At 47.9% G+C, this 21,004-nt stretch overlaps 1 protein-coding gene across 3 annotated transcripts in view; it reads left to right on the forward strand.

Moving 5' to 3' along the window:
• AFAP1 (actin filament associated protein 1) overlaps positions 1-21,004 on the forward strand; it is a 191,569-nt gene that overhangs the window by 77,543 nt on the left and 93,022 nt on the right. For all 3 annotated transcript variants that reach the window (XM_037829327.1, XM_037829329.1, XM_037829328.1), the window contains exon 4: positions 10,577-10,685. In XM_037829327.1, coding sequence (XP_037685255.1) covers positions 10,577-10,685 — 109 coding nt within the window. The remainder of the gene's footprint in view (positions 1-10,576; positions 10,686-21,004) is intronic.

The following is a 21,004-nucleotide window of genomic DNA, read 5'->3' on the forward strand; positions in this document are numbered from 1 at the left end:
ACATAGGAGTTCTCTTTCCAGTGTTCATTTCCAGCATGAATCGTCGGGTTCTCTCTCCACCAGGATGTGGGCGGCTTAAAGGCGGGGCCGTGCCCACCCACCTCGGCCTCTGCCCTCGGCCCCCCACCGAGCTGACCCCGCTGGGTCAGTGGCTGCCTGCAGGGGACGGAAAGAAGTGCACACGTGTGGAATGCCCGCCACGTATCACGCCTTGCGCCCGTTATTTCTTCACTTACAATTTCATTTAATCCTCACAATCTGGCCTCAAAAAAACCCCAAACACCTCTTCTCATGTGAGTAGCATTTGTCCATTTTTCAGAAAAGGAAGCTACGTGGTTTGCTCAAGGTCATTTAATCAGTAGGAAAGGCTGAAGTCGTAACTGCTGCTTTGATCCTGGTCCAGCCTTTTCCTGACGATGCTAGTTTGGAAGCTGGTGCCGGCCAAGCCGAGGGGAGCATGACTCCTGGATCAGGGAAGATTGCGTTAGGAACTAAGCCTGTTTAGGGACACAGAATTGCGGAAGGCGGCTGCGCAATGCAGACCCTCCAGCAGTGCTGCCTGCTCCCTGGGCTCTGCTCTGCCACCTGCAAGCTGTGTGATATTGGGCAAGTTACTCAACTTCTCTGTGCCTCAGGTCCCTCATCTCCAAAACAGGGATACTCATACAACCACTTTAATACGATTATTGTGAAGATTAAAAGAGCTGATATATCCCCAGTGCTTAGAAAGGGTGTTGCGTAGATGAAGCCCTATGTGAGAGCGAGAACTGTTATTTAGGACAGGGCTTCTCAAAACTGAATGTCCAAACGATCACCTGGGGATATCGTTCAAATGTGGATTCTGATTCTTGAGATCTGGATGGGGTCTTCAGTGCTGCATTTCTAACAAGATCTCTGTAGAAAATATGGGGGAGAAAGGAACTAAGCCAGTAAATGAAAGGTATTGGTAGTCCCTTCTTCCCAGGAGGGCCACTGGAATCACTCAGACACGTTTTCTTCCCGTCTGTGCCCAGCCCTGGTGCCGTCCATAGCAGATACCTCTGACCTCACGTGGCCGCTGGGCGTGGGCGGAGTGGGTGGTTCCAACAGGGACGTGCTCGGAGCCCGAGATGCGCGCTGGAGTTTGAAGACCTCATTTGCAGGAAGAATGGACACTCTCTCATTAGTGATTTTAGCACTGATAACCTGTTGAATGATAATATTTTTGACACTTTGAGTTAAACAGAATAGAAAATCAGTTTCACCTGTTTCTTTTTACTCTTTAAATGTGGCTACTGAAGAATTTAAATTACATGTGGGGCTCACATTGGTGACTTGCCCTGTACTTCCATTGTTCTACACATTTAATCTTTACACACCCGAGACTATGGTGAATATATGTTCTTATATACTTTTTCTTTTTTTTAACATTCTGAATTATGTATTTTTACTTCTTTATTTACTTCTTTTTAATTATTATTTTCCGTTTTTAAATTCTCCTCCTGTTTGTTGTAGAAGTGCTTGTGATGATTAGGTTTTTATGTTTTTTTCATTGTCTTATTTGCTATCTTTAGATATTATGCAAAATTAATAGTCTAACAGTATATAATTCAGCAATTTTAGTCCTATTTACTGATATACTTTTCATCTAAAAGTTGAAGAACCAGATGGGAAATTAGTTGTTAACTAGTTTACTGGTTTTTCTATTCAGGTTTACTTCTATTTCCTTTCTAAGCATGTCTCGATCCCGTGGCTCTCCTATAATATGTCTTAGTGTTTGGGGTCTCGTGTCTCATCATCCCACTTTAGATCAGGAAAGGTGTTTAGAGATTGAGGGCGAACACGGAAACATCTAGAAGCAGCCAGTGGAGTAGCAGTGGCTGGTGGATTTATTCTGATGCTTCTCCCAGGCCGCACAAGGCCCCACCCCAGCCGGGCTGGATGGAGCTCGCATCCCTGTCCTGTCGGCCCGGCCAAACCGATGTTGGGTCAGGTGCTGGTGTGAGGTGAGGGCTTCTCATTGAATGGCCATTTCCCACCCCTGGCTTTCCGGCAGGTTCAGGTGCAGCCCATTACCTTCTCGTCGGTTCTCTTTCCTCTCCCCTCTCTCCCTGGATCCTGCTCTCCTTCAGCTTCCGCTCGGCCCCTTCCCTTAAATGTGGTCGGAACTGATGGGGGGGGGGGGTGGCAATCAGAGAACTCGGTTAAAGTGAGAAATTTTAAATAAAGCATATACTTTCAATAGTTGAGGTTTAAGCATATAATTTTTGAGTAGCAGCTTGTTCAGTGGGTAATTTCTCCCTACCAGTGCCTAATACACTGGTATGAAGATGATGTTTTCCCTCAGTATCTGAGCCACACTGTCACTTGCTGCAAAAGGACTAAGTTTTTGTTATAGGGCTGAGGCCAGTATTCTTTGAGTATGGGGCTACTTGTTGGACTCTGCTTGCCTTTTCTGCACAATCTGTACCCACTGATAATGGGAATCAATTTCCAGGTTTTGTCTCCTAATAGTGGAATAAAAACTTTGCTGCTTGTGAAGCAATCTGAGTTTTTAATTCCTGAAATTTTAGGAATGTTGCCCTGTGCTTTTACAGTGGACTTGCCCACGTCTAATCGAATAGCTCCTTTCTTGGGTAGTTTGTCTTGGCTGAACCTGTCAAAAGCTTCTCAGAAGATCATCAGCTCTCTCTACACTCATTTTTCTCTTTGAGCTATTTATGTAATAGTTAATAAAACTAATTGCAGTAACTACCTCTGGTAATATGAATAAGAATTGAAAGAACACAGCTGACTCTTAGTAAATGTGTCATGCACCACTGGGTCTTTTTACGAGGACCCCTTGACCGTGCATGCTTGGCATTTGGTGGACATGAGTCAGGGTGTTTCATAGAGGGAACAAAGAACATCTGCTGAGTCACTGAGTCAGTCAAGTGCAGATGGGTTGAGAGAGCTCTGCTAGATTTTTCTGATAGAGTTTTGGTGAACTCGTTAGACAGTCATTCAGGAAACTAATTGGCTTTGGATGGTTGGTCATTCACCAGTGACAAATTGACGTGGGCGAGCTAGCGTCCAGTAGGGTGGGATGGTGGAGGCTGTGTCAGGCAGAGCGTGCGCCACGAGTTAGGGCCCCGAGACCAAGGAGGCAGGTGTGCGGGAGTGTCGGGCGCCTCTCCGTGCTGCTGGGTAATGGGGTTCTGGCAGGTGGTTTGCAGACGAGGCTGGAAGGCTCTGCAGGGGTTAAATTAAGAAGGAGCCCTGGGCCCTGTGGAGTGTGGAATTTATCCTCAAAGCAGTGGTAAACCACTGAAGGATTTTTTAAATGTATGATTTATGACACTCCACCCAGGTATGATTTCTTATTCATTTGAGCCACCGTAACATTTTGTTTTTATCTTTCTTGGTATGTATTGAATTCAGTGCTGCCTTTTATCATGGTTTTTTGTGTTAGAATTCCCTAAGATATAGAAATCATTCATTTCTGTGCCTAATGTAGTGCTCGTAAGCAGTTTTCATTAACTGTCTGGTAGACATTCCTGTAGTTCAACAAAATTTTATGCTTTTGAAGATGGCGTTTGTTTCTTATGCTTCTTTGTGTTTCTGATATTTCGTGGTGTGTGGAAAATACCGATGACTGCTCAGGAAGGTCAGATAGCACGTCAGAAAGCCAACTTTGTTTATAAACGAAGGGGAAATCTGAATGTCACTCTTGTGCCCTCAGTGTCAATGTGCCAAGCAGCCTGTGCGAATTGGTGATTCCTTGTCTACAGCTAACATGTCTTTGGGAGCAGGTCAAAGAGTGTAGGCGTGTGTGTTAGTGGAATTTAGAACCTCCAATTCTTTGAAATCATAAGTTGGACACAGCTTCAGCTCCCTTTTTTCGAGGGGAGGCTGGAATAGGCCAGCATGTGTGTATGTCTAATAGAAATGCTTCTGGGAAGAGCTGGGCTTTTCAAAGGCTTTTTGTTTCTGTTTCACACTGAGAGCAGTGCATCTATCACACCGATTAAACTTAGTATGCAGCAAGTGCTAGGAGAGCATTTGCCAGGCCGGCTCATTCGGAAATGGGTTCCATCTGTGTTGACATTGGCTCCAGTGACCCCCGCCCAGCTCTAACTCAGCCATTTCACCAAAGGGGTCTAATTCAGACCAGTACCGTTGGGGTTTCATTTCCTTCCCCTCCACTTCTGTTTCAGAATAATGTTGAATCTAAAAACAGGAGTATCTCAGGTTTTTATGATGGAGAAGGAAAAAGAGTAAAATACAGACCCCTTCTGGGGCCATGGCGCCATACATACTATACCCAATCAAGGCATTTTCTAGAAATGTTTTCATTTAGTAATTTCAACAGCACTGGGTTACATCATGTTTAGAGGGATGGAGGTGAACATATATAAATTTGGTGTCTTTTTATTCCAGCAGATAACACAGTGATGTTTTAACAGCCCTTACTGTCTTTTCACCACATTTTATCCCTTCTAAGGATCTTTCACACTGACCTCCTTTTCTCGACCTGACAGATGAGGAGGCTGGGGCTCTCTGAGATTTCATGACAAAATTAGGAATCTCACTAGCTGCAAAGTTGAGACAAAAGCTCAAGATTTAAAATAAGAAAACTATTTATTTCCCAGTGTAATCAGACGTGGTCCTTTTAGTGGAGGGGAATTATCTTGTTCCCCTCTTCTCTTTATCTTTTGGCAATCTCAGAGTTTTGTCTCATGCATAATTACTAGGACACCTTTAGCTTAAATTTGCTCTATGGCTGCACTCCAGATACACATCCTTTTTTGCACCCCTGTTCACCATTTTGCCTTCCCTGTGGGCACCCACCTCCTACTGGAGAAGGACAGGCTGACGGTCAAGGCTTTCATTCCGTGTGTGCATGGATAAAAAGGGAGAAAACTTAAGAAAACACTCTCCACATTTATTCACATGCTAGTGTGGAATGCAAATTAAATAGCAGTAAGAAGGGAATGGGATACAATTTGGATGAAAACCTTTAATTTGCCAGAAGAGTACTTACAATTCTTGGCGTTACGATTGAGGTCATGTTTGCAGTTTACACTATAAAATTTTATTATCAGTTGAAAATTACTTTAATTGGGCCCTCAGTTTCCCTGGGTGGCTGGTCTGCCTTCCTGAGCGTGACCTGTGGCGTGCGGGGTGTGGGTTGTGGTGTGAGTGCTTCATGTACCTGACAGATGGATGTCGGTCAGAAAAGGGTTTGGCTGATGTTTGACAGACTAGAATTCAAGCCCTAATTCCCTATTTCAGATTCTATATTTTTGGCTCTTACTCTACACAGATTTTAATTGCTGTAACCAGAAAAACAGAATCAGACAGAACCACTCCATATAGAGATAGAATTGAAGTCAGACAGCGATTCCAAATCTAAGCTTACTTTTTTCTCCTCTAAAATCAGGTCTCATAATTTATTGGTGTTTCCAGTACAAAGGACTAAGCAGTACGTTGGTGTGGGAATAGGGTCAGATGGTGGGGAGGAGTGAGGGAGAAGGTGGCAGTGGTGCTTGGTTAGGGTGTAGACGGCACGGGACCTCTTGTCATCCGTAGGAGATAGTGGATTCGGTCCTACATGTGATGTGGACCGAAGCAAGAGCTTCGGAGACACAGTCTCGCCGGCTGGCTGGTCCCTTCCATGCACCAGTCGTCGCTCGGCCACCTGCAGTGTCACGTGCTGAGGGCACGGCATGACGCAGGGGTGCAGGGGCATCCCTGCTTCGCAGCTGTCGGGCTGGCAGTGCCGGCTCACAGGGCTGTCTTCTGGCCTCTCCACTGGCACCTCCGCAGTGCACCTGCCCCCGGAAAGTTCTTCAGTCTCAGGGCCTCAGTCTCCTCATCTGTAAAATCACAATGAAAACACCAACATCTCAGTGTTATTTTGTGAATGAGAGAGTATATATAAAGTGTTCCAGAACAACATCTGGCTCATAGTGGTCAAACAATACATAGTCCCTGTTATTGTTTTATTATTGAAATAATGCTAATGCTCATCACTATTAAACATAATGTAATAACAATTGCAGCATTTTATAATAAGTTCATTATTCATAAGTTTTGTTTCAAAACATAATAGTTATAATTTTTATTTTCAAGTTAAATGAATTTTTAATAGATTATTATTGTTGTTGTTTTTGTTGGAAAGAACATTCTCTCTGAGGCTTTTCCTTAAAGTAGCCAAGAGAAATACTAAAGGGCTTTTCTTTCCAAAAAAATGGAAATTAAGTTATGACCACTAGTGTAAGTCACCCAAGCCTACAGATTCTGTTGTTGTCTAGTTGTAAGAACTCGTTTTCTCTGACAACGTGGGACTCCTAAGGAGAAGTCTGCATCACCTTAAGGAAGATAGATTTTCTAAACTGAAAAGCTCAGTAACTTTCACCTCAGTGTAAATCTGAGGGGGAAATTGTTTGGTGAGTTTAAAAGTTACCGAGTAACCTGCACTGTGCTATATATATTTTAATGTCTCTGAGTGTCTTTTATGTCGAGAACACAGGAGAGGCAATGACCAGTCATTCTGGGAGGGAAACAGTTTCTCATATATTTTTTTGAAGTATTGAGAGAGGCGCTGGCAGCCACCCGTGAGCCCCGTGGCCGTCGGTGGGTTTGCAGCGCGGTCCGGAGACGCCCGCTGACCCACGCGGCCTGGCGCGGGAGCCGCGAGCAGAGGGGCCTGTCCTGCCGCCGAGGCAGGGGGAAAAGCCCGGGTTTATTTTCCGGGATGATGCCTCGCATTCTCATTATACAGACACGAGGAAGGGCTCTCTCGGGCCAGGGTTACGATGCCAGCTGTCACTTAGTGAGGACCCAAGGTCAACTTTGCTGACATTTGTTAGAAGTAAAGTTGCCCGGCAGACTCGGAAGCACGCTGGAGTCGGATCTCAGGGCAGGAGTGGACGGCACGGTGGTCAGGCCATGCCCTCACTCGCGGATGAGGTGAAGGGGGCTCACGGTGGCCAGGGGCTGCCCAGCCCAGGAGCCGGCGGGACGGCCGCCTGAGACTTGCCGAGCGCCTGGCGTCTGAGGCCTCCTCTGTGCCTGCGTCCAGCCTGTCCCCTGGCCTTCCAGGATGCGTTTTGGACACCTGCTTTCCCTGCTTTGGATGCTGTTAACTGTGATGTTGGTGAATTCTCACCTTTTGGAACGAATCTGAAAGAACTTTTTCTTCTGAGATGAATAATACTGAGAAAGTGTCGGCATCTCTTCTTGGCTCTCCCCTCTGCCCCCAGTGCGTGAACCCCCTCCTCCCCCCGCCCCGTCATGACATTCCAGCTGATCACTGATGCCCTTTGGAGGAAGGGGCTCCCCCCACTCTCCAGGGACACTGTTCTTTTGAGGGGTGCTATTGCAAAGTGGAAATAGTTTAAATTGTTTTTCACTTTACAATGATAAATACTATGTCAAAAATCCAAGCAGTATAGATATGTATAAAAAAGAAAGAAACTCACCCAGAGGCAACCATTGATGAATGTTTTGATGAGTGGCGTTTTCTCTTTATCCATATGTCAGCATAAATACATCAATTTTATATAAATGGGGTCATAGTACACCTGTTTTTTTTCCTTCAACAGTATCTAGTAAAGATTTTTCCAGTAAATGGCTATAGAATTACACTTCCCTTTTACACATCTATGTATGGATATATTGGTACACTTAAGCATACTTCTCCTGAGGGAGATGGAGATTATTCTAAATTTTGCTGAGAAACATTTATTGAACATCCTTATGCGTTTTTGCTCATCTGACCAATTGGCCTTCTTGGCTTGCATTTCTGAATGGAGTTATTGAGTCCACAGGCCTATAGGTCGAAGGGGAAGCTGGATTCACTACCCCCCGGAGGGTTTGCAAGTGTCTGTCCAGAACATCCCGTCATTGAGAAACAAGCTCTTGGCTTCACGTGTGGTTTGCTTTACTGGCAACACTCGGAGAGGGAGCCTGACTTCCACTATTTAATAAACATTTGTTTGATTCAAATATTCCTAAAGCTTCCCCAGGATATGAATAATTTGACTCTTTTAACATACTAAAAGGAAACTGAAACACAATCCATTTCATGAATAAAAGGCACTCAGTGAATCAGTTATGTTCCAAAAGCAATAAGCAAGAATTTTTTTTTCCTTTTTAACTTTATTGTGGTGCCTTGGCTCCAGTAATTGCCAGCTGATGACTTTTTATCGTAGTACAACTGAAAATGTCCTGTCTTAACCACTTTGAAGTGGATCATTCGTTGGTCTGAGTTACGTTCACAATATTGTGCCGCCGTGACCAACATCATCATTTCAGCAGGATGCCCTGCACCCACTAGGCTCTAGCCCCCTCCCCGTGACCCCCAGCCCCGCTCACCTCTAGTCTGCTCTCTGCCTCTGTGAAATCCAACAAGCTGGAGGTCCAGCCTGGGTGTGGCCCCGTGCAGATCTCGGCTGATGCTGGGGGTGGGGGATCAGGTTCCATTTTAGGTCCTGCCTATTTAGGAAGATATGAAAGACCTGGTCATGGTCCAGCATAATCCCACAGAATGATGAAATCCCGGGAAACCAGCCCAGTGAGAGGAGTGCAAAGGAATTGCAGTTATTTAGTCTAGGGAATAAAGCCTGGGGGTGGGAGGGAAGGTAACCGTCTTCAAGTTATGAAGGCATAGTGTGCAGAAGATCTTGAGTAAATTATCATTCTTTATCTGGCGAGGGGAAAGAGTGGGTTGAATGTACTGTGGGTGAGTAGTTATTCAGGAAGGACTTCTTGGATTCAGAAGTCGAACTACATGGAAAGTGGTGGAGCCTCACATTCTAGAAAGTTTAGATAAAGAAAAGACCCTATGATTTCACTGGAACATTTTTCCACTTGGAATCTTAACTTGGTTGATCCTTAGCTGGGGCCTGCACCCTGTTCTACTCTGTGACATCTTTCTTCCCAATTTGCTTACAGAGCACAGGCAGTGTGAGATAGTTACGCAAGGGCAGAGGGAGAGAAAAGAGAGAGAATAGGAATATTAAAAAGTTCCATAGTAGATAGGCCTGGAGTCTTAAAACCACAGCTTTGTCACTTACTGGTATCTGATGTTGAGTGGGTTGTTTTATTTTTGTAAAATATAAGATAATCCAATAGCTACCTTGAAGGACTCCCATTGGGTTGATTGACGTAACCTATAACCAGTGTGAAAGTGCCAGGCAGTTGGCAGGTGTTTGGTAAATGCTGGGTCTCCTTGCCTTCCACCCCTTCTTTGGCTTAAGGAGCAGCCAGTGACAGTCAGTAAGTCCTGTAGGTATTGTACAGGTTAGACTTATCAGGGAAAGAGTAACAGAGGCAGGGGACTTCAGCTGGGTCTTGAAAGCTACTTAGAATTTAGATCGTCTCCAGGATTAGGGCGAGCCCACTGGCTCTTCCACGTCCTGAAGTTTTACTGTCAAAACCAGAGCGCAGATTCAGAATTTGCCAAGAAATTGTGACGTGATTGTTTTCAGTGAGAAGAATTCTTCTCCAGAGAATTCTTTTAGAGAGTGGCTCATAGGAGATTGGTTTCTTGTTTTTTTTGTGTTGTTTTATTTCAGTTGTTTTAGTTTCCTGGGCTGCTCAAACAGATACCATGTCATGGGTTGGGTTAAACAGTGGGAATTTATTTGCTCAGTTTTGAGGCTAAAAGAGTCCAAATCAAGGAGTCATCAAGGTGATGCTTTCTCCCTGAAGACTGTGGTGTTCTGGGGCCGGCTGCCTGCGATCCTTGGTCCTTAGCTTGTCACACAGCAGGGCACATGGCGGCGTCTCCTGGTCTCTCCCTTCTCTTTTGGGTTCCATTGATGTTTAGCTTCTTGCTTCCTGTGTCTTTCCCTCGCTCTGAATTTCATTTTCTTATAATGGGCCCCACCTTAACTGAAGTCGCCTCCTCCAGAGGTCCTCCTTGCCATGGGCTCACACCCACAGGGCTGGAGCAGCTTTAAGAACACGTTTTTCTGGGGTGCATAGCTCTCACCCACCGCAGTTGTCCTGGCACCTGTAGGCGTGTGGTGAGAGTGTGGGCAGCCCTTCACTCGTTCGTCTGCTCAGCTGCCACTTACCTGCGGGGGTTGTAGGTGAATGGCCACAGTTCCTGGACCCCAAGAGCTTACCACTGAGAGACGTGGGCCATGGGCCAGGAAATGGGCTGTGGGCATGGAGGGGGGTCAGTGGTGTGTCCGTGCTGTGGGGATAGAGGAGGAGGGGCACCCACCTCAGCTTGGGGAGAGGGGTCCAGAAGGGTGAGTACGAGCTCGCCTGGGTATATTAGGGGACGGGGGTTGCATGCTTTAGAAGCATTCTGTGCAAAGGACCACTCAGTGGCCAGTGCCACACATTTGTGAGCTGCAGCAAGTGGGGGGTGGGGGTTGGTGTGTGCCAGGCTGGGGGTAGGGGCTGGACATGAGCAGGACAGCTGTGGAGACCCAGGGAGGAGCTCAGCCTTAGCCCTCTTTGGAGGGTGGTATTCATTTTGCCGCCGTCTTTATGAAGGAAAGAGGAACTTGCTGATCAGCACCCATTTGTCAAGAGACAGAATTCATTTCAGATGCCCCCACTGATTTTGTGTTGTTTGTGCCCTGTGTCTCCCCAGCCACCTGACAGTGGGCCTCCTCCGTTGCCGACGACTTCCCTCCCGGAAGGTTATTATGAGGAAGCCGTGCCGCTGAGTCCCGGGAAAGCTCCGGAATACATCACATCAAGTGAGTGTCGGGCTGAGCCCTGCAAAGTTGGGCTCTCTTGGTGGCCATTGGAGAGCCCAGCAAGCCCCTTCCCTGGGCACGGAGGGGAATGGTGATAAAACACTGTGAAAGGGAGGTGTTAAGTCCATTTTGAACCCAGAGAGGACTTTGAAAAGCTAAAGCGCCTTCCTGATACTGGAGAGGATATCATCATCATTAATTCAGCTACAGCATGAATCAGCGAAAGTCAAGGCAGTGCCGACAGGGGCTCGCGCTGATGGATGCCGACGTGCCCTTGGCCGTGGGCTGTGTGCGCTTTTTTAGAGAGGCAGAGGGTGAGGATGGGATATTCAGGGACTCTGTCCAATACATCAACCTCAAAGCAATTGCTGGTATGAGGATAACTTCTTTTTTTTAAATTTTTTTTTAAATTTAGTTATATTGAGATATATTCACATACCCTACAGTCATCCACAGTGTACAATCAGTTGTTCACAGTACCATCGTACGGTTGTACATTCATTGCCACATTCAAGTTTAGAACATTTTCATTGCTCCAAAAAAATAAAAAAAAGAATAAAAATAAAAGTAAAAAAGAACACCCAAAACACCCCATCCCCCATTTCCCTTCTATTATTCATTTTTGTCCCCATTTTTCTACTCAGCTGTCCATACACTGGATAAAGGGAATGTGAGCCACAAGGTTGACACAGTCACACTGTGTAAGCTACATAGTTAAACAGTCGTCAGCCTTTGTGATAATTCAGATTGTTCTCTTGCCCCTGACTTGAATTTAGGGAGGTATATTGCTCGGGAAGCTTCCACCAGTAGATGAAACATGTTCTTTTTGGTCAAAGAGAAAGGTTTTTTGTGGTCTGTTTCCGGGTGCACTGCACCCCTGCACCCCACCCCATGGTCTTTTGACCCAGTGATTTCCCCCCAAGACAGCGTTTGTCATGGCATGATTAGAGTCGTTTTAGCAGGTTGACTGTCAGGTTGAAAGTAATTGAGTATAAAACAAATGGGCATCTTGACCACTGCCTTCCTGTTTCTCATTTTCTCTGTTGTATGGGTTTTACCAGAAAAAACATTTACCTAAACTATAGTTGTCACTGCTCCAGTAACTGCCAGCTGATAGTCTCAGAAGGATCTCGTCGTTAGTACCCAGCTTTCAACTTCAGATACAGAATATGCACTGACTTTAAAAACCGTTTTTATCACTGTCTTCTGGAATTGGTTTTTGAATCACTGGCTTTAATTCTGCCCTAAATATCCCAATGGGCAGCGTGGTATTGTCACATCAAAATGAAACCAAAATGGAATATTTGAGGAGATTTTAACTTAGGGAATCCAACTAGCTTTTCTTGTCAAAGGTGGCTGAAATGAGAAGTGAAAGTGTGGTTGCTGATTTTAATGCAGAACCCTCCAGACATTATTCTTTCATACCATTTTCTTGCCACCTCTGCTTCTTGTGGAAATGCTCTCTTTTATCCCAGTATTATTTTAGTATAACCTGAAACTTCTCCTCAGACAGACTGTTCCAGTTTGCTATAGCTGCCAGAATGCAAAATACCAGAAAAGGATTGGATTTTACATTTGGGGGTGTATTAGTTCACAAATTTGCAGTTCTAAGGCCATGAAAGTGTCCCAGTTAAGGCATCAACAGAGAAGGATGATACTTTCTCCGAGGAAAGGCTGCTGGCATCCGGGGTTCCTCTGTCACATGGGAAAGCACATGGCTGATTCTACCGAATATTCTCTCCTGGGTTTCACTTCTGGTTTTCATGGCTTTCTCCAAAATGTCTCTGGGCTTCTGTCTCAGCTTCTCTTGTGGGTCCTTCTTGCTTCTCCCAGGGCGTTTTCTTTGTAAGCACCTCTGAGCTCTCTTCAAAATGTCTCTGTCTTTTATCCTCTCGTAGAGGACTCCAGTAAAAGATTAAGACCCCACTTGAGTGGGTGGGGTCACATCTCCGTGGAAACAACCTCACTAAAGGTCCCACCCACAATAGGTCTAACCCTACAAAAGTGGATTAAAAGGACATGGCTTTTCTGGGGGACATAACAGATTCAAACCAGCATGCAGGCGAGCTGATCTTCCTGTCCCTTGGCAGCAAACAGGCCAACTCTAACCTGGTTGTTAGAAGGAGACTGTTACAGGCTCTCCCCCAGCGTCCTTCTCTGCAGGATGACATGTGAGGCGGCCTGGCTATGTGCTCCTTGCGGGCAGGGGCCTTTCTCCGGCTCATTCGTGTTGTTTTCTCGGCATCTGTGACAGTCCTGGCTCAGCCTAGGCACTCGATAAATGCTTGCTGCACATGGAGTGAGAAAAGGGATGGTTCTTGTAAGGAGGTTGTGAAATACCAGGTTTTGAGATCTGTGAGATGAGCGTTTTAATATCTGTCATGTAAGAATTATTTGGGAACAATGCGTTCTAGTTGTTTCCAATCAGAGTAATTAGAAAACACATAAAATTAAATGCCTTGATGTAATTCAAAACTTCATTGGATTATTTCCTTTTTAATGGTAACAAACAGAGGATAAAAAGTTTGATAAGGGTTTTTCCCAGCATTTGAAGCATTCGGCTCTAGTCTTCTACTCCCAACATACTTTCAAGGGATAGAAACTAGTCGCAGTTTTGTTTGATTTGGGGCAGGGGGTTCCATAAGTTTCAGTCTGAGTAGCTCCAGGTAAGTGATGTCATAGGTCCTGTTTCTCAGTGAGGCCAGGCGATTGAGCAACTTTCACCTAATTCCAGAAGAAAGATAAAAGAAGAACTCAAGCTCGAGGGGGCACGGAGTCCACAGTGCCCTGGAGCTGTGGTTTCTCTAAGCAGACCTGGTGCTGCCATCCCAGGGCCAGTAGCTGGCTCATGGACCTAGTGTCCTCTCCCGTGAAGATGACAGCGATGAGTTGACTTGTCTGAAGAATCCAGGCTTTCATGCCTTCAGTTAATTATGAGGTTTGAGGCGGCCTCGTGGAGTCCTGTATCAGGTGTGGTTTCGTCAGAGAAGAACCATAATGAGCATCATGAAATAAAGGGTTTATTGTGGGAATTAGCCCCGTGCAATTGTGGGAACCGGGGGAGAAGTTTCTGGAAAGTGGCTGACTCTGTTCTGGGTAGGGCTGGGCTCGTGAAGAAGAGTAGATGAGAATTGAAAGAGGAAGCCCAGCTTCGAATCCATAGAAAAACCTGGAACCCACTTCCGTCTCGCACCCCTTCTAGCCTCAATACTGTGGGCGACCAGCAGGAATGCTGGAAACCTTCGCCCTGAGCTCCCCGTGCCCCTGGCCCAGGACTCCGAGCAGCAGAGTGGGAGGAGCTGCTGGTGCAGCGCAGCCACACCGACACGGGGGCCCCCAGGTCAGCACCGTGCCCTGAGATGCCGCGGTGCCTGGCACCCTACGCTGACCCTCGGAGTGTGCACGCTCCTGCCCCCAGACGTCTCACGGGTTTCTCTTGTGGCCGGCCCTCGCCCACCGTCACATCGGAGAGGGAGTCTGGAGAGATGTGGTTCCAGCCTTGCTAAGTTGACAGTATAAAACCGCCACTCTTTTAACCACACTGAATTTCCAAATGAAGACAATAGCAAAATCGTGTCTCAGCATGATGTGATTCCGCGATCCCCATGCAACTGAAAACTCGCCAACCTCCCCAAAAGGGGATACAGAGTCTCCTTGTCCATCTTTGGGTGATGTTTGTTCCTGTCTAGCTGAGTGACACTGCCCTCTGCGGTAGCCTGTGGCTTAAATTCCGAGATAGAAGGTTAACTACTGTTAGCATGTCTGACTTAGATGGTAGGAGAATGTGAGAGGGGAAGGAAACAAAAGAATTCGCCTATGTGTGCACCGATGGAGCCATCTCAAAACAAGGAGGAGAAGCACGTCACTAGTTCAGTCCTCGTTTCCGTAGCTGGTCCATGGCCATAGCTGGTCCTTGCATTTTCCTTCTGCTCTGCGTTTTCTGTCCCCTCAGCCAGCAGCTCGAGTGCCTGCTTTCTTGTCTGGTGGGTGCTCTGGCTCTCTCTCCCCACAGGTCTGGCCCTTCAGCAGGACTGCCTGTCCCGCGTGGTTGTCATTTTCTAGTGAGTTCCGTCACGGGTGTGGGCATCCCAGGGGATCGCCCGGGTCCCAGGCATGTGCTTTCTTGTCCCCCCTGCCATGTAGCAGCAGCTTCTCGGTGGCCGGGATCAATCACCCCGTGGCCAGCAGCAGTTCCAGCTGCTAGTTTAGTGGAACCACGGCCATGTGCTTTGGAGAGAACGTTATGCCCTTAGAAACTCAGACCCCTGGATCAGCAGAGCCCACAACTGCAGGGAAGGGAAGCAAGATGTTGCCAGGGCGTCACTAGGGGTAATAGTGAGAGGAGCTACCACCATATTCCACCCCGTGATTCCCGGGCTTGGGAATCCTGGCTGTGGGGAAGACAGCACTAGCTGCTGGCCACTGCCTCAGTGCACATGTGGCACCTGGAAGACGTTACCTCCAGCCCCACAAGGTGGGACTGACCAGCTGGCACCAAAACAGAATATTCAAAATGCTGTTCCGTCATTCTCCTGGGCCAGCTGCTCCAGAGTGATGAGGAACACAGTAAGACCAGGGGTTCCACGCTGCACTTCACCTGGTCCAGTGAGGATGTCCTGTTCCAAGGTAGCAGGTGTATCTGGGTCATATCAGGAGGGTCGGTGCTGATCTGTGGTCTCTGCAGGTAGAATGCCCAGGAGTACCTGGAACTACATCAGTCATCATGAGTGAAAGTCCGTGTGGCTGAGATTTACGTATAACCTCTGTCCCGGCCACCGGGGCCAATTTAGACACGGTCTATTTGGAAAAGTGGAAGGAGGCCACCTGACATTTATATAATGGGTCATCTTGTCTACCTGGTTATTAAACTCCTCTTCTGCTGAGTGTTCACCTGGTACACAAAGACTTCATGTTCCGGGCCCATTTTTAGAGTTCTGTCCACAGTCTGTTCCGTAGATCTTGTTGCCAGATTCCTCATCACATTCCTCTCAAGTCTTGACCATCCAGTCAGACCATTAGGCAATGTTCATGAATCAGCATAAACCCAGACCTCTGACCGTCTCCCCATCCAGGCAAATGAAGAAGCAGCTGCACAGCGCCCGGTCCTGCTCCCTTGGAGGATTTCCCTTCACTGCTGTCCTTCAGGTCCTTCCTGGAGTACAGCCGTGGCCGCAGCCGTCCACTTTCAGATGATGCCAGCATTCGGCAAAATCTTCCGAGAGCCAGTCTTGGATGCTTTTCTTCTGTGGTCAACTGGCCATGAGGCCGTAGAGGCTGAGAGAAGGAGGAAAGCAGCAGGAGCTGGAGCCAAGGCTTCTGAGCCACCTGAACATGCGGCTTGCTCTTGTCTTCAGAAACTGGGGGTCCTGCTCTTTTGCAGACTGCTTTGATTTGGTGACAGAGTGCTCCTGACGGGTCAGGTAACCTGTCCACAGTGGGCAGCTCAGGTTGCATCATCACTTGGTATGTCAAGGTCAAGCATTCAATCTCTACCAGGGTATCTGCAAGGCCAGAGCAGCTTCTGCAAAGTGAAATAGTTATCTGCAGAGAATAGCATGGCCGTGCTTCAAAATCCTAAGTTCCGCACCTGAGCCGCACCTAGAGGAGCCTGCCAAAGGCTTCCCCCACCAAGTCCTGTAACCACTGGGGCTGGATCAGAGAAGCAGACCCTTGTGATGTGGAATAAAAGGTTTATGTAGATGCAATTATGGGAGCTGCTGAAGAAGTCAGGAAGGCTGTTGACTCAAGGATCTGCACTTTGGAAGAAAAGCTGGACTCAATGTGCAGGAGATCGAAGACGGGCTGAAATCGGTGAGGACAAATGGCAACCCATCTGTCGGTCACTCCCTCCACACTTGCTGACACAGGTGACTTTCCACAGGTGCAGGTGCTGTTGGGCGTGTGCACCTGGCCCAGGACTCAGACCTGAAAGAGGAGCCCCAGCAGGTGGGGTTGCCCCGAGCCCTGATGCCGTCTGGCTGGCCAGCTGACCGGTCAGCAGCAGGCACGAGCACTGAGTTCACTGTGCTCTGAGGACAGAGGACAATAGCAGCTGCTGCTTCTCCCTCCAAATCGCCCACGAATTTCTTGTGATCAGCCCTGTCTTGCTCCCAGTCCGGAATCTTTAATTTTTGACAGAACCCTCATTCCCTCCTACTATAATCCGAAACCACAGTTCACCAGATGGTGAACTCCTGGAAGTCTGGGTCGCGGCTCAAACCAGCTCACGGCCTACAGGGCCGCCAGGAAATCGCCCAGGTGTGGAAATAACAAGAGCTCCTTTCTCTTTATGGGGTAACTGCAGAAGGTTCTCTTTGGAGAGGAGATTTTCCTTTAAGGCCTAACCATTACTCCTCACTGCTCTTTGTTTCCTTCTGAGTTGGCTGAAGTTTTCCTAAAAACGAGGTCGTCTACGAGGAAGGTGGACAATGAACTCACTGTCCTTTCCCTAGCTGTAGCTCTCCAGCCATTTCCAGGATGAAAAGGCCATTTGGATTTTCAATTTAAAATCAAAAGACTTGGGTTCAAGTTTCAGCTCTGCCTCTCATCAGGTACTGGTCATTTAGTCTTTACATGTGTTTCTTGCTATTTTCTGAGATAAGGCCAAGGGCTTGTGCCCAATCTCTGGATGGCCGAGGGTGTCACCTGAGACAACGGGTGTGAAAGCCCCTTGCAAATTTTCGGCAGGTTGTCTTTTCATAGCTTTATCCTCAGCACCTATTGCTTGGCAGCTAGAAGGTGCTCAGTACGTTATTTGTTGAATGAATGAAATAAAAGGCAGTTGTCCCATTTATAACTACTTTATCCATTGCTCTGTGGTCCATTTTTTTCATTAACTATTTATGGAACACCAACTTGATACTCTAGAAGATGAGCTGAGACTGAGGGGGGCATAGTTCTCCAGACCTTGTGGGTCTGATCTTTCTAAAATGAGCCTATGACTGTCGCTTGCCTGTCCCACATCCCTCAGTTTATATCATGACGGTGTAGCACATGGCCTTTCCCAGTCTGCCCTTAACCCCTCTTCTCAGGTTCACATTCCTCTCTTCCCTTCAGGTACTTACATCCTAGCTGTGCTGGTTTGGATATAGTATGTCCCCCAGAAAAGCCATATTCTTTAATGCAATCTTACGGGGGCAGACTGATTTGATTAGTCTGTCGATTAGGATGGAAACATTTGATTAAATTATTTCCATGGAGATGTGGGCCCTGCCCATTTGGGGTGGGTCTTAATTAAATCACTGGAGTCCTATAAGAACTCACAGACAGAAAGAGCTCAGAGCAGCTGAGAGAGACTTTTGGAGAGATGCTTGGGAGCTGATGCTGGGAGATGCTGGCAGATGCAGACAGAAGGACAAAGAGATGAAGTTCAGAATTTGCCCCAGAGAAACTAAGAGAGGACCCCCAGACGCTTAGAGAGAAACGACCCAGGAGAAAGAAGCAAGGATGCACAGGAGCTGAGAGAAAGGAGCTAAGAGAAGCCTAGAGACATTTTGGAGAAAGCTATTTTGAAACACAACCAGCAGAGCAAGACCAGCAGACGCCAGCCACGTGCCTTCCCAGCTGACAGAGGTGTTCCGGACACCATCAGCCTTCCCTCAGTGAAGGTGTCCTCTCGTTGGTGCCTTAGTCTGGACACTTTTATGGCCTTAGGACTGTAAATTTGTAACCTAATAAACCCCCTTTAGAAAAGGCAATCCATTTCTTGTATTTTGCATAATAGCAGCTTTAGCAAACTGGAACACCAGCCATGCTAAACTTTTTTTTTTAATGCTTTTATTATAAAATATAGTTTGTTTATCAAAAAGTGCATATCTATGAATATCCAGCTTAATCCTCTGTAAACAGCACCCGGGTCAAGAGATCGAACATTGGCAGCCCCCAGGCCCCCGCAGTCCCCTTCCTCATCACCCACCCCCAAAGGTGACCACGAACTTGACCTTTATGGTAATCACTTAACTTGCTTTTTAAGTGGTTGATGTTTTTTCAGTGCTTTTGCTCATTGTGCGCCTGTGCTCAGAAAGCCCTACTTTTCAACTACTGATTTCAAGACTAGGTGTTTTGTTTGCCCCCTCTTCACCCTGTTGATGAGGGAGGGTGTCCCACCCTCGGGCTATGGGGACAGCTGAGCACAGGACCCCCAACGCTGGGTGGATGAGGGGGTCCATGGTTTATTAGTCACGTGCACTCGTGCCCCGGGAGAGGACACGGCCCGCCACGCAAGGGTACGTGGGGGTATAGGGGGCACGCGGGAGTAGGGGGAGCCAGCGGGGGCTTGGCAGGCAGCTTTGTAGTGACAGACGAGACGGTGGGGTGCCCCTTGTTCCCACGGAGGATGCGATGGCTTGTTTGGGTAATTCTGCAGGAGGGCAGCAGGCTCCGCCCCTGGTCCCCTGACCGGGAGGGCTGTTTGGCCCCTGGACCTTATCCACAGAGCAGAGTGGAGGGGCTGGGCCATGAGGCCCTCCCGGTTCCACCCGAGGCCAGGGCAGCGCGTGACATTCCATCTTAGTTTCAGACCTTGCACGCACCACCAGGTCGAAGACGATCTCTTTTCTTTGTTCTTCTCTGGGCCCCACTGTGCCTTTTCCCTGAGTGCCTCTCTCTGGAAAAGGCCTCCTCGCACTCTTCTGTAAGTATTTCAGTTCCCCCCACTGCTGTGCGATGATGGCACTTGTGCGATGGTGGGAGTTCTTTATCCACGAGCCACCAGTGACGACTGAGTACATGAAATGTGGTGAAGGCAGCCCAGGAACTGAAGTTCTAATTTCATTTAATTTTAACCAGAATTTAAATAGTGTCACGTGTGTAGAGGCTGCCGCATTAGCAGGTGTTGGGCAGCTGCAGGGGCTGGCCCAGGTCCTGGGGGGCAGAGGAGAGCCCCTGTTAGCAGAAGGGCTGGCGGGAAGCCACGAGAGAGGACCTCAGGACGTCGTCTCGGTCACTACTCACGAGCGCGGTGTGACCAAGACCCCGCAGCCTGTCTCCTCGGCATCTCGGGGCTCACCCCCCTCAGGGTCGTCCGTCACACCCGTGGTCCGGGCCCCCGGCCTCTCTGCTCTGGGGGTGCCTCTGCCCTGCCCCCCAGTGCAGCCCATTCTCCCCAGACTCGTCTTCTGGCCACCTGACTCCATTTCAAACCCTTCATTGACTCCTCACGATTTAAAATTCAGCTTCAACTTCTAACCTTTCTGCCTCCCACCAGGTGATTATTTTCCAAGGAAATTAAGTAAAATGTAAAAATGACTACAGAGTACAGATTGTATTCCAGTTTCCAGTGAGTAAAGAACATGAATACTGTTCTGTATAAGGTGGGTTAGGTAGGTAGGTGGGTTAGGAAGGGTTAGGTAGGTTTAGCTGGGTTAGGTAGGGTTAGGTAGGACTAGTTAGATGGGACTAGTTGGGTAGGTTAGGTAGGGCTAGGTAGGTTAGGCAGAGTTAGGTGAGTTAGGCTTATAAGGTAGGGTTAGGTGGGCTAAGTAGGTTAGGTAGGACTAGTTAGGTAGGTTAGGTGGGACTAGTTAGGTGGAACTAGTTGGACAGGTTAGGTAGGGCTAGGTAGGTTAGGCAGGGTAGGGTTAGGTGGATTAGATTAGGTAGGACTAGTTAGGTAGGTTAGGTGGGACTAGTTATATGGGACTAGTTGGGTAGGTTAGATAGGGCTAGGTAGGTTAGGCAGGGTTAGGTGGGTTAGGCTTATAAGTTAGGTAGGGTTAGGTGGATTAGGTAGATTAGGTAGGACTACTTAGGTAGGTTAGGTGGGACTTGTTAGACAGGACTAGTTGGGTAGGTTAGATAGGGCTAGTAGGTTAGGCAGGGTTAGGTGGGTTAGGCTTATAAGTTAGGGTTAGGTAGGTTAGATAGGTTAGGAAGGACTAGTTAGGTAGGTTAGGTGGGACTCGTTGGATGGGACTAGTTGGGTAGGTTAGGGAGGGCTAGTTAGGTGAGGTAGGTTGGGAAAGGTCAGGCATGTGGTGGTGCCAGGAGGGAGAAGGGGACCGCAGGCTCGAAGGAACCCACACGTAGGGTGTGGCCGTGGGAGGGCAAGGGGCCTTCGCGGGCAGGGGTTCCGTGGGGGAGCCCGCGGCCGACGAGGCTGGTGCCTGCCGGCAGGGAGGTGGCGAGGGGCCGCACGGCACCCGCGAGCGCCAGGCCCGCAGTGCAGTCTGCGGATGATGTCTGCGCACACGCACTTCCTACCCATTCTCGTTTGAAACTTCTAGTTGAGTCTCCACTGCCCGTCGAAGCGTTGCTTTTTTCTTCGTTTTACTAGCTAACGTTTGTTTGGCCCGCTGAAGGCGGAAGCCCCTTCCTGATTA

The sequence above is a fragment of the Choloepus didactylus genome, chromosome 3, assembly GCF_015220235.1.
Source record: "Choloepus didactylus isolate mChoDid1 chromosome 3, mChoDid1.pri, whole genome shotgun sequence".
Classification (NCBI taxonomy): domain Eukaryota; kingdom Metazoa; phylum Chordata; class Mammalia; order Pilosa; family Megalonychidae; genus Choloepus; species Choloepus didactylus.